We start from the raw sequence: 13,065 nt of genomic DNA, 5'->3' as shown, positions 1-13,065 counted from the left end.
TATGTAAAAAATGGTTGGTAAAGTAATAGAAATAAAATATAAAAAAATAACTTATAGTACATTTTTTCCCATTCTCCTTTTCCCATTCTTCGATACTTTTTTCCCATTCCCAGCCTACTCTGATATTTTTTTCCCATTCTCCTTCTTGTCTCTTTCTCTTCCCTTTGCCCTAGCCGCCACTCCCGTAACCACCATCATCCTCAGCTTCGACCACCTATCCACCATCCTCACAACCCTTTCCCTCCGTGCCAAGCTCTAAATCTCAGGCACCCGTGAACCCAACCCTCGAACCAAGTGACCCCGGGTGTGAGCCCACCTCTGCGTGCCTTCGACCCAGTGTGACTTCCATTCACGGGCCACCACCAGGCACGATTCTGCTCTCGTTCCACTGTAGAGCCCCGAGTGTGCACCAAGTGAGGGCCTAGATTCCACAAGTCCAGGCGCGATTCTGCACCCGTTCCACTGTAGAGCCCCGTTTCTGATGTTCCAGAGAAAACAATCATCTTATAACTCTTCGGTCAGTACTACTTCCTCTCTCTTCTTTTTTGTTTTCTTTCTTTATCTCTTTCTGTTTGGTTCTCAAGGAACTATGGAAATTGGTAAGTGAGAAAGGAAAAAAAACTCAGACCTTTACGAGCTAAATCTAAATGCTCTTTCCCTTCTCTATGTTTCTTAGATATCTAACCCTCAATTACAGTTAACAGAGTTGACAAATTTTATAATTCAATTCTAAATCTCAATTTCAATTTTTATTTGTATAATATATTTTGAGCAAATTTGAATTATAATAATAACAATAATAATAAGTTTATACTATTAATGTAGGATGAGAAGTTTGAGATTCGGAAAGAAACGTACAGGGGTCAACAGTATAGTCAGATTTACTTTGCTCGTCTTCACATGTTGTGGACTATTCTCTATTCCCTTGCTCCTAATTGGAAACCTCATTTACCAGGTCCTTGCAAATTCTAAGACTAATTTCAAAAGAGGTTTAGTTGTGTTGTGATAGTTTTTTTTTTTTTTTTTGCTTTAATCTTGTATATGCATTGTGGTTGCATGTTTATTTTGATTTGGGTTTTATTTTTATTAATACTTTGTAGTTTTTTTCTATTTAGTTCTGTTGATGTTTAGCTCTCTGTTCGAGCTATGGCTTTCATAAATCTTGTTCTCTTGTTGAGTTTTGCAGTACGTACTGTTTTGGAATTAGAAGAGGGGAAGGAATGCATAGTTGTTGGAACCTTGTACAAGCACATGAAACTCAAACCTTCAATTCTTGAGGAGTACTCTAAGGAGGTATAGTTGTTGCTTGTATTGGTGCATATATTTTGATACATGATCATTGGATTTGAATAAGAATGGAATATTTGGAAAGTAAAAGTCTGCAAACTTTCTGTGTAGTTATAAGTTCTACCATTATGTAGTTATGTGTAATAAGGATTTAAGTTTGATTTCTCTAGTTTGGTAAGTTTTACCATTAGTTATGTGTAATATGGTTCAAATGGGAAGGTTTAATTGTTGTATATCTTTTGCTCTTTTCAATAAACTTACTATCAAATTATGCTTTGTTTTATAGAGTGATGGTAGAAATACTATATTTTTTGTTACTTTTAAAAGTTGTTATATTAATGAATAATTGATTAACTTATTGTACTCTGCATATGGCTTTATTTATAGAGTGATAGTAGAAAGACTATCATTTTTTTTTACTTTCGTTCATATATTTTTTCTTTGTTTTAAATAAGACTACATGCTAACATTTTCTTGTGCAATAGTGACAACTTCTTTTATTCATACATTTTTTCTTTTTTGGGAGTTTCCAACTTTCATGTTTCAACCATATTAGGATTGATGTTTAGTTAAATATAATACTAATATGTTTTAGTCACTACACATTGTATGTATGTATGTATGTATGTATGTGTGTATATGGTTCATCTCTGTTTTCTTTTGATTCATTTTTAGTCATTTTATTCAGCTCTCATTTTGCTCATATTTTGTGGAAAAGTTTGTAGTTATTATGTATTAAGAATATTAGTATTAGTAATATTATTATTATTGTTATTACTTATTGCTATGCCTGGAAAAAAAAGAGAGATTTTATAAAAGAAAATAATATACTTGTTAAATAGTAGTTTTTATTTAGTGGTTTATAGTAATACCTAGAATCTCATACTTGACCTTAACAGGTATTTTGTGTTTGTCATTTGACTAACTTTGATGATCTTGAGTACTTATTATATAGATATTTATTTTCTTTTGACAATTATGTAATTTGATTTTGGGGCCAAAGTAGAAGAAATCAAGGCGAATCTAGCTTGTGTTATGGTAAAGATGACCCAATTTTGAGTTATGAAACTGGTTTGTTTTTAGATATGTGCCACTTTTTGGTTCCAAATTCAATTATTAACAACATCATTTATCTTAAATTCTATATAATCTCATTGCCAATGCTAGTCTACTAACAATATAAGACTTTGATTTCGGAACAAAATAGGTCAACTATACTGTCTTTACATAATCAAATCAAGCATGTTTCCTGCTGATTTTCTTTAAGGGAACCGTACATGGAAAATGCACCCAACTGAGGGGCCTTTTTTCCAGACCAAGCCATTTGCAAATGATTCCAAAACATAGTAAGAAAAACCTATATAATATTAGCTTTTTGTTTGGTTGTTTATTCTAGGTGTTAATATCTCTATTTGTGTTTGGGTTTGGATTGTGTTAAAGGGATCGTCAATATCTCTCTTGATGTTGCAAAATAGTCTTTGATTCATAAATAGAAGGGATCCTTCTCTGACAATGGTTTTGGTCCAGAATTGTTGGTTAATCAAACTTCCAAGTTTAGTCTGTTGTGTTTTTTCTCTCTATTTTTTTGGCAATGCTTCGAACATAAAGCACACTCTGCTGTTGATTTTTGTAGCTTAGTTTATTGTGGTTTTCTATTTGTGTTTCTGTTTTATGAGTTTCTTATGGCTTGTTGGGCTTAGTCTAAATACATGGTCATGCTCTTTATTTAATCTCTAAAACTACTTCAGACTAATGAATTGGCACAACCATTTATGCTCTTTATTGCTTCTTTTTTAGTGTTTAACAATGTTTTTGGTTTAACAGTGTTTTTTGTATTTATTTTAAGTGGGAATGTTTCTCTGCTTTGTCCCAATATCTTCATATTCATGCTTAGTTTTGGTATTTGGGAATTTCAGCTATGCTAATGAAATATAAACAAACATAGAGATATGGAGTTTTGCTTTGCGTAATTCATTCATTAGTCTTGGAAATCAAGCATGCATTCTAGCCATAAATCTTTTACGATATTGAGTTTGTCTCCTTTATTTGGTTTGAGAATTTAAAAAGGTCTACTGTAGATGTTTTTTTTGGTTTTAGAGTCACTAAATTTCTAGAGTAAAAAATGGCAGCTGTAGTATTTTTTTTTAATCTCTAAAGTTGTGTTGTAAAAAAATGGCTATTCTACAAGTTCGAGTTTTGATTTGCTCAGACCACAAGACGTTGGGACCTTCTCTATTATGCTCATGGTGGTGGATTGGACTGAAATTGTTATCTCTTCTCTTGGTCAGGTCAGGTGAGTTCAGTCAAAATTATATACAAATTCTATATTATATCTTGATTACTTTCCATTTTGATCAAATGTAATTGGGTATATCTTAGTTTCTTTTTAATTATTTGGTTTTCAATCCCTCTAAATTATTTTAACAATCATTAGTTATGCTTTAAGATTAGACAATGTTTTTGTTGAATTCAATATTTTCTTCATTCGTTTATGTTTTTTTAACAGCTGATTTATTGACCGAAGTTGCAATATGATGCCTTTTATATTGAACCGTGGTCCATTCTGTTTCAGAAAAAAATGTTTATTCTTTGTTTGTTGTATTTGAGTACCTTAAATTTGTGCTTATTTGTGGTAGTCATACTTGGTCCTTATGTGTATTTGGTACCTTAATATTTTTAGGAATGAAATGAATTGGATCTCTTTCTAATTTTATTTGGTGCCTACTTTTGCAAAATTTAACATTCATGTGATTTCTAAATACTATGAGTTAACTATATTCATGTGCTTTTCAAATACTTTTGCACATGTAGTTAGTTAGCTCTAACTGTAATATAGGTTCAGCTATAGTTAGTAGATTAGTGTGGTTAGTTTCCTGTTAATCACTTCTTGGTTTCCAGCTCCTTTTTCCCTCTTTTTGTATCTTTGTACTATTTAGATATAAATAATAAAGTCCCATATCTTTGGTACATTTACAGAGATCATTTTATCCAATTCATTTTCTATTAAGTACTCTTATGTGTGTGTGATGGCAGCGATCACATAGGGGGGCCTATTTGGAAGTATGAAATGCTATTATTCAATCACAAAGGAATGTTGATGATACCATGTAGTACAGTGTGATGGTGCTCCTTCCTATGATGATACCATCTAGATAATGAACACCATTGATTACTAAGGCATGCCAAAGGCTTTTGTCATATTTTTTTTGGCCTATGTAATTTTCAGAGATTACCCCCAAAAAAGAAGCTTCTGTTCTCCTTTTTTTTATTTTTACCCTAACAGAGCTAAAAATCAATTTAGCAGAGGTTATAGAAGCTAGAAGCTAAAAGTTAGATAAGAAAATGAGATAAAAATATTGCTAGACAATTTTATTGTGACAGTTTTGTCTCCATGAAGTTTAATAAAAAGGTCCAATTATTATGAGACATGTCTAGAATCCATTGTTTTTTGTTTTTCCTCTTCTTTTTTTTATATAATTCTTTTGGCTGCTCCTTCTCATGATTAATTCAGTATTGATTATATTTTTTAGCTCATTACAAGTGTTGAATCACAAATATTCAACACTTGCATTAATTCTCTATTCTCTCTGATGAATGTGGTGCTATTTGGAGAGACTAGTGATAAGGAACACAGCATAATGAAAATTTCATTTGTTTGCCATAATGGAGTTGTATAGTATTGTATGTATTTGGTTTCGATTCATGTTAGGGTGATTGGTGTAGGATAATTGGCCTTCTGTGATGTTTGCAATGGCAGGAGGGATGGTACTTAGCCTTGAAAATCTCTCAACTCAGTATGCTTGGGCTTTTGTTGGCTTATCAGTCACAGAAGTGATCACTGCAAGCATAACAGTTGTTACAGGTCCTTTATTTCATTCTCTCTCTCTCTCTCTCTGACCATTTCAAAATGTTGATGTTTGTCTGTGTGCTCTTATAGATACTGAATTTTTTGCTTCTGTTGCGATCTTTAATGGTGACAGGAACAACCTTGAATTACTTTTTAGACAATAGAATTAATAGAGCCGAGATCCTTTTCCCTGGCGTTGGCTGCTTCTTGGTTGCAGTTTTCCTTGCTTCTACTGTCCACTCATCTAATGCAGCTGATAATAAAGAAAAGCTTGAAGGTTTTTCATCTAAAGAGGGGTATGTTTCATTCATTAAATGTTAAGGTTATCAAAGAATTATCTTGTTTTTATTCATTTTTAAAAATAAAATCATCGAGCTTGTTGAGTGATGCAATTTTTACTTAATTATTTTGTTTGATGGATCTATGAGTTTGATTTGCTATTTTGTATTGCAAGTAGCTCTGGCTGATTTTCTTTTCTTTTCAAGGTCACGTATAGTTTCTCCTTGAAATTAACATGATTTTACTTCTCATTATATAGTTTCTCCTTTAATTTACAATTTGTTAATTATATATGTATATTTATTTATGCTTACCATTCATTATTTGAAAATTATTCTCAAGTGATGATGATGTGTTTACTTGTTCTGTCGTCGTGCATAGGTTGACTACAAAGATGTACCATTTGTTACTTTAATGAATGTTCTTACCTATCCAGAGGTATCATATTTTATTTTATTTTATTTGGTAGCTCTCAAGTTTTCTGGTCCCACTATTTGATTCTATGAGCAAATTCTAGAATTTTCTATATAAAATATCAAGTAATAAACCATATATTAGTTATTTTGAACATTTTAATTGAATTTGACATTGGAATTAAACCTCCTTACTGATGCATAACCAAGAAAGAAAAAAGAATGAGCAATAGAAGAGGATAATTTAGGGAATAGACATTGACAGAAATGACAAAGAACTAGAGAGAAAGATAACAGTTTTAGTGATAGACAATCTGATTTTTTTTATTCTATCGTTTTACAAATAATTCACATGGCGAAGAGCCTATTTTCTAGATAAACAAAATAACAAGCTCAGACTTAATTAGGAAACTATTCTAGGAAATTAAAACTTTATAAAATTCTAATTTTTCATAATAGAATTAAACTTAATCTTGAAATATCTTAATCAATAATAGTATACAAGACTAGTTATGTCTATCTATCAACTAGTTCTGCAATGCATTACTTAGTTTTATAATGTCTTTATTGGGATTATGGCACCATTTATGCATTCATGTAAACAAGTTCATTATTATGATAGTTCCTAATCCTAACTAGCAACTAATACTGACATCCAAACTTTTGTGATTTTCAATCATGATTTGGTGCTTGTCTTTTCATTTTTATCCTTTGTTTGATTTTTGCTAACCCAAATCTGAGTTGGCTTTTAGAGGTTTATTGTTTCCGTCCATAGAATTTTTCTTGAAGTAATTTGTGATGCTAGATAATAACAATAAATATTTCTTTGTTTATTTTGCAGATGTGACAAGCGAAATAGAAAATGATACTTAATTTTGAAGGCTTTGTGTTGGGCAGCTGTAGAATATTTTGTGCTGAAAGTAGTAGAATATGTTGAATATTTAAGACTACTTGAATACATAAAGAACGTTTTGTTGTTGATGACAGTGTTGGATGTTTTAAACTGATTTGTGGATTGTTAATACAATGTTGAATGTTTTTACTTTTTGTTATTTGAAAATCAAGTTCATTTGATGATGCTAGTATATATTAGAAAGCTAATTTTAATTATATAAATAAAAAATAAAAATACAATAGAATAAATTAGTGTTATATAAATAAATATATAATGAGAATTTAAACTTATCTAAATATTAAAACAATACGAAAAATGTGTTATAATATCTATTACAATAACACTTTTTTTTTAAGTAAAGAATTTTGTTATGCAAACTTCATTATATAACACAAAAAAGTGTTATACTAAAGTGTAGTATAACACAAAAAATGTGTTATACTAAAGTGTAGTATAACACAAATTTATAAGTATTGAAATGTGTTATATAATCGACTATAAATAATATAATTAAACACTTATCTATTTATTAAAATAACACAGAAAGTGTGTTATCGTTGACAGTATAATAACACATTTGTATAACAATGATAAAGTGTTATGTAAAGTACCCTGACCTACGATAACATAGTCGGTCTTAACACATCAAAAAGTGTTATGGTATGTTTTGATAACACATTTTGGGTGTTATTAAAAGAATTTTTTCTTGTTGTGCACCGACCAGCCCTCCAACCAGTCAACCTAACATGGGTCACGTGTAATACGCTGCCCGTAGAAAGAAGAAAACAACCAGCTCTCCTTCTAACTAGCCTGCACCTTGCGCCGAGGACCCTTCAACTAACCCCCAGCCTATGAATACTGCACCATCGGAAATCCAACCCAAAGCTCGGCCTTGCGACCACCTTAGGCCAGACGTTGACTGGTACATTTCACCTCCTAGTGTCATATCGCTCAGGATGGTGAATAATTATCTCATGAAGTACAGTCTTCCTGGGATCACCCTAGTCAAACCTTCACCCGACCAGAGGTTATATGTGCCTGGAGGTGCCTTCAGCGCCTAGTCAAGGTACCACATTGAGGCAGGGGCAATCTTTCCTCTGCACAAATTTTTTCAAGGGGTGGCCAATTACTTCGAGGTTTCCCCTTTTCAAATCACCCCTAATGGATATAGAGTATTATCAACACTCTATATCCTTTACAACCATAAAAAATGGTCTGTGCCTACACTGCATGAGATCAACTACCTGTTTGATCTCAAGTCTAACCCCAACCACAACAACACGAGGTCTTCCATTTCTACCATCAAGAGTCTGCTCGTACCTTTCTGAGTGACATCACCTACAAATCCAACATAGGAAAGTACTTCTAGGAGTGCTTTCTTACGACGGACCTGGTCGCCGATAACTTAGCCTTCACTCGAGGAGGTAAATTTCTCAATCACTGGTCGTTTATTTTCTGCTAGTTTGATTTTCTTTTCCGTCCTTAGAACCTTAATGTTATGTCTAGGTCCATGGTATCGACTAGACCCCACTCCAGAGATGGAGATAAGGGCCGCAGCCCTGGCCGGCCTGACGGACATCGAGAAGAGCGTCAAAAAGCTGGTCACAAAAAGCAATCTGAGGTTGGTCAGCCTTTTGGCACCTCACCAGGAAGTGAGGGAGTCCACTGCGGGGAGTGCTACTAGAGAGGGCATCCTCGAGCAGCAACATGATGTGTCACAACCCCCGAGATGGCAGGCAACAGGAGTGACCATCCAGGAACCCTCCAGCAACCCTCAGACTGTTGCTGCCCCTGCTTGACATGGGAAGGGAAAGCAAAAACTTCTAGAGTACACCGAGCTTGTACTCAAGTCTTCCAACGAGAATGGTACTGACTTCTCACTTTTATATAACTTGCCCATCCCCTATCATTTATTTGACAGGGATGACAACTTTAGATTTGCGAGTAGTAGTTTAAATTCAGACTTCTTCGAGGCAGAGAGTGAGTGTAGCAGTAGTTTTATAAATAATGTATCGACTAGTAATAATAGCTTGGGTATATTACTTAGAATTTCCTTTGTCCTTATTCCCTTGCTTTTTTAAATAACTTAAATTATATTGTCTAATCGTTTGTTTCCATCCTGTAGTCATGCCTTTTGGAGAAGCTTTTGACTTATACACTGATGATGATGCTCCTCAGAGCAAAAAGAGAGCGAACAGGTGGCATCATAGGGAGGGCAGTAGCGAACCCTCCACAAATAAGACTCGATCAGAGGATCCTCCAGCACCTCCCGCTGCGCCTAACCCTTCAAGGAATACCACACCTCCCCCTCCTCCTCGCAATAGCCTTCCTCCCGAGTAGGCAAGGCAACCCTCAATCAACGACTTGCTGAGTGTCGCCTACAATGCTACTCATAACACTAGAAAAAAACCCCATGTCCATAACACAAAAATTTAACACTTTTAAAAAAGTGTTATAGTAGATAAATAAGTGTATAGGTGTATGTGGGCCTTAATTTTGGCGCCTATTTTTCCCCGCCCCCCCAAAATTTCACCCCCAAATTTCACACGGTACCAATATAATCAAAATTTATTTATAAAATAATTAAATAAAAAAATATAATCTCTTTCTTCTCAAAACCGATCCCCAAATCTCTTTTTCTCTCCCTCCATATCCGATCCCCAAATCTCTTTCTCTTTCTCTCTCTCTTTCTCTTTCTTCTCCATATCCGATCCCTCCATAACCGATCCCTTTCTCCCTTTCTCTTTCGTTTGCTCTCTGCCAACCCACCGATTGTCGCCGCTGTTCAAGCACCGTTCCCATTTTTCTGTAGCTTGGCGCCAACCTTCTACCTTGCCCTTTCCCCGTTGCTTGGTGCTAAGAAAAGTGTCGCTCGCCTGCTTTAAGGCCCCATTTTCTGGAGTGCTTCGCGTATAGCTTCAGGGGTTGCAACTCTCAACTGGTAAATAGCTTATTTGTGGGTTTCTACTTGCGGTGAGAGAATGGGTCTCTGTTTGTGGATTCTGATGTTGATTCTTGTATGGAGTTGCCTGACTTGTGATTTTTATTTGGTTAGCTGCTTATTTTCTTGATTTCCCTTAATGATGCAAAGAATATTTTGCACCATCTCCACAGCCAAACTTAATTTTTAGATTCTGATATTGTATTTTGTTTTCTTACATGAGAAAGATTATATACTACATTTGCATCATCTGTAGCTTAGGTCTTTGTGAGATTTTTAGTTCTTATATGTGCTTCGCGTATTTTGAATGACTTTTCAGGGTTATGCTTGTTCGATGAATTTCAGGGTGTGTTTATTTTCTTAGCCTTCGTTGCGAGCAGAAGCCTCCAAGTTCGCCCAAATGTAGTGGTGTTATACCCAAAAATTGGAGATAAAGGACATGGCAATAAATGTGACAAGTAGTAGTGCATGGTCAGTAAAAGACACGTTAATAGTCAATAAATACATTGACTCCTCAGAGTTGTGATGAAGTGACCCAGTAGACTGACGAGGAATTTGGACTGCTTGAAAGATGTCATAGCCAAGCCAAGTGCACCTTGATGCTAGGAGGCTAAGGAAAATGCATCCTAGGAGAGCTAAGGGGAGTGTATCCTAGGAGGGCCAAGAGAGTGATCCTAGGAGAGCTAAGGAGTTGCATCCGAGGAGAACTCAAGAAGGTAGTCCTAGGAGACCCCAAGGAGGATGTGGTCCTAGGAGACCCCAAGAGGGTGGTCCTAGGAGACCCCAAGGATTTGGTCCGAGGAGAAGTCCAAGGAGGTTGCCTCGGACCTATCCGAGGTGAGATGCCAAGGAGGTTGCCTCGGACCTATCCGAGGTAAGATGCCAAGGAGGTGAGGTGAGATGCCTCGGATCACCTTAGTCCGAGGAGAAGCCAAGGAGATTGGTTCGAGGAGAAACATGGCATGCTAGAGGAGAGTACCATGTTAGAGGAGAGAAGTGCATGTCCTACCACCTTGGTCCGAGGAGACCCCAAGGATTTTGTCCGAGGAGAAACATGGCATGCTAGAGGAGAGTGCCATGTTAGAGGAGAGAAGTGCATGTCCACCATGCACAAGTCCTACCACCATGCACGTTCGACCAGCACTTGCATGGGTGGTCAGTAGGAGGTGGATCAACTAGCTAGAGGAGACTAAGTCAAGATTCCCAGAGATAGCTTCAACAACATACGCGGGAATCTCTCATTCTTCCCACAAATGGGGGGTTTGTTACATTTCAAATTTTGAATGTTTCTTTGTAATATAAATATAAGATGAATAATAAAATATCCCTATCGTAAGGGGATATCAGTTGAGGATCCCAGGCCTATAAATAGAGAGCTGATGGGATGAGAGAAAAAAAGATTGGGTTTGTGTATTCTAGAGAGAGAAAATTGGGTTTGTGTATTCTAGAGAGAGAAAGTGCTGATATTTGAGAGAACTCTTGTATTTTCACAATCTGTACTGAAGAAACTCAGTTGGCTCAGTCCATCTGATCTTGAGTATAGATCTATAAATCACAACTCTAAGTGGATTAGGCTATTACCGACAATCGGGGCTGAACCACTATAAAAATCTCTTGTGTGTTCTTTATTTTCTTTATTATACCGTTTGTGTCGTTTATATTCTCTTGAAGGCTTGTCGTTATTGACGTTCTCACGTCGTTGGCTAAAAAGACAGTCAACAAGTGGTAAGCCATCACTTTCTTTTTCACACTCTACTGATATTTACATGCAAGAAAATAAACATGGTTCCAAAAGAGATATCTATTACATGCACCCAGCTGTATTTTCAGGTGAGTTTTTTTAAGAGCTTTACTTTCCTTTTAGTCATTACAGAGATAGCAAAACTAGGTCACATCACAAGTAGTTTAGTATTGGATCAATATCTAAGCTACATAACCGTGAAGAATAAAATCCTTTTTGAAAGGTTTTTAACATGCCATAATTAGCATTTGATGTGGCATATTGAAATTTCGTATCTATATGCTTCTTAGATCAGTGTTGTGGAGGAAGAAAGGGATAGAGGTAATTTGATATATGTATATATTAAATAGATTTATCTTTATTAAAATAAATGTTTAGATATGATTTTCTTCTTCTTTGAATCATATTAAAGTTTCTGAAGTTGGCTTTGGCATCTTAAGATATATCACGATAGTTGCTTTCTCAATATCACTGAATTGTAGTTCCAACATGTTTTCCACCCATGCAATGTGTTTGCTGTTTCGTCTGAATGATGTGATATGTGTACCTATGGTGGGGACTTGCTCGATGTACCTTTCGTTCATTTTTTTCTTTCTTTCTGGGTAGTAGTGGGTCCTTTTCTTCACTAGTTAAAAACCTACTTTTTTTCTCTTATTAATTGGGTTTTTTTCCTTCAAATTTATGGACTCAAATAATTGATTCAATGACGTAACTGTGTTTTTCACTTACCCTTTTTCCTATCTCATTGCTTAACACTTTTATTAGAGTAATTCTACAGCAGTATTTATGTTTTTTTTTAATTAATTTTCAAAGCTTTGTCTTGTTTACTGGCCCTTGAAGACTCACTATTCCAAAAATATAATGTAGGAGAGGCAGTTGTCTTGAGAAGCATTTGTGCTTATAAATTTTGGCACACCAGGTTCAGTTGCATAGAGAGCGCATGCTAGGGAACAAGTATGAGAGTAACCAAACCTTGTCGACCAGTCGAGTTGGACGGCTAGTGAATGATAGGAAGATAAGGAAAAACAGCAGGGCTTCTCAATCAAACGATGTAACTACTGAGAATAATAACAATAATAATAGGGGGGCTCAGTATATTGAGAATGATGTCTGCTTAACAGAAGATGATAATTCGAAAGTTGCCACTGTTGGACAGTGCCCTGAAGGTGATATTGCAACGACTAACAATTATGAGCGATGTGAAAAGCCAGATAAAAAGCCTGCTAGGTAACGGTTATTGGTAGTTGCTAACAAATTACCAGTCTCTGTTGTAAGGAAAGGTGAAGATGTATGGCATTTAGAGATTAGTGCTGGGGGTTTAGTCAGTGCTCTTCTGGGTATGCAATTCCTACTCTTCATTTTTTAAGATTGTTTGGTCTATATATATATATATATTAAGATTGTTTACTTGATGATATTATTGCGTGTTTAACCAAATAGTTCCCCGTATTAATAGTTTTTTGTTACTTTTTTTACCTGATGATTTGGTTTTTTTTCTTTGTAAACTTGTTATTCACTTGTACTGTATGGTTGTGTTAAAGGCGTGAAGGAGTTTGAGGCAAGGTGGATCAGTTGGGCTGGTGTAAATGTGACCGATACAGTTGGATAGAATGCACTTACTAAGTCTCTAGCCGAAAAGGTTAATTTTTGACTCTTGACATA

At 35.3% G+C, this 13,065-nt stretch overlaps 1 protein-coding gene across 1 annotated transcript; it reads left to right on the top strand.

Annotated features, from left to right (window-relative positions):
• Positions 1 to 317: 317 nt before the first annotated feature.
• On the top strand, positions 318 to 1,851 carry LOC133784365 (DNA polymerase delta small subunit-like). The gene is made up of 3 exons (XM_062223741.1): positions 318 to 517; positions 826 to 955; positions 1,187 to 1,851. The coding sequence occupies exons 1-3, from the start codon at positions 482 to 484 to the stop codon at positions 1,297 to 1,299; spliced, it is 279 nt and encodes a 92-aa protein (XP_062079725.1). The 5' UTR covers positions 318 to 481; the 3' UTR covers positions 1,300 to 1,851.
• Positions 1,852 to 13,065: the final 11,214 nt, after the last annotated feature.

Source organism: Humulus lupulus, chromosome 6, assembly GCF_963169125.1.
Source record: "Humulus lupulus chromosome 6, drHumLupu1.1, whole genome shotgun sequence".
Classification (NCBI taxonomy): Eukaryota; Viridiplantae; Streptophyta; class Magnoliopsida; order Rosales; family Cannabaceae; genus Humulus; species Humulus lupulus.
The sequence above is the reverse complement of the archived record's forward strand: the minus strand, read 5'-3'. Positions and strand labels throughout refer to the sequence as shown.

Bases quoted from the DNA above. Each gene is read 5' to 3' on its own strand.
- LOC133784365 (XM_062223741.1), top strand. From the start codon at position 482: ATGTTCCAGAGAAAACAATCATCTTATAACTCTTCG. The intron at 518-825 runs GTCAGTACTACT...CTATTAATGTAG, and splicing joins AATCATCTTATAACTCTTCG to GATGAGAAGTTTGAGATTCG. The intron at 956-1,186 runs GTCCTTGCAAAT...TGAGTTTTGCAG, and splicing joins TTGGAAACCTCATTTACCAG to TACGTACTGTTTTGGAATTA.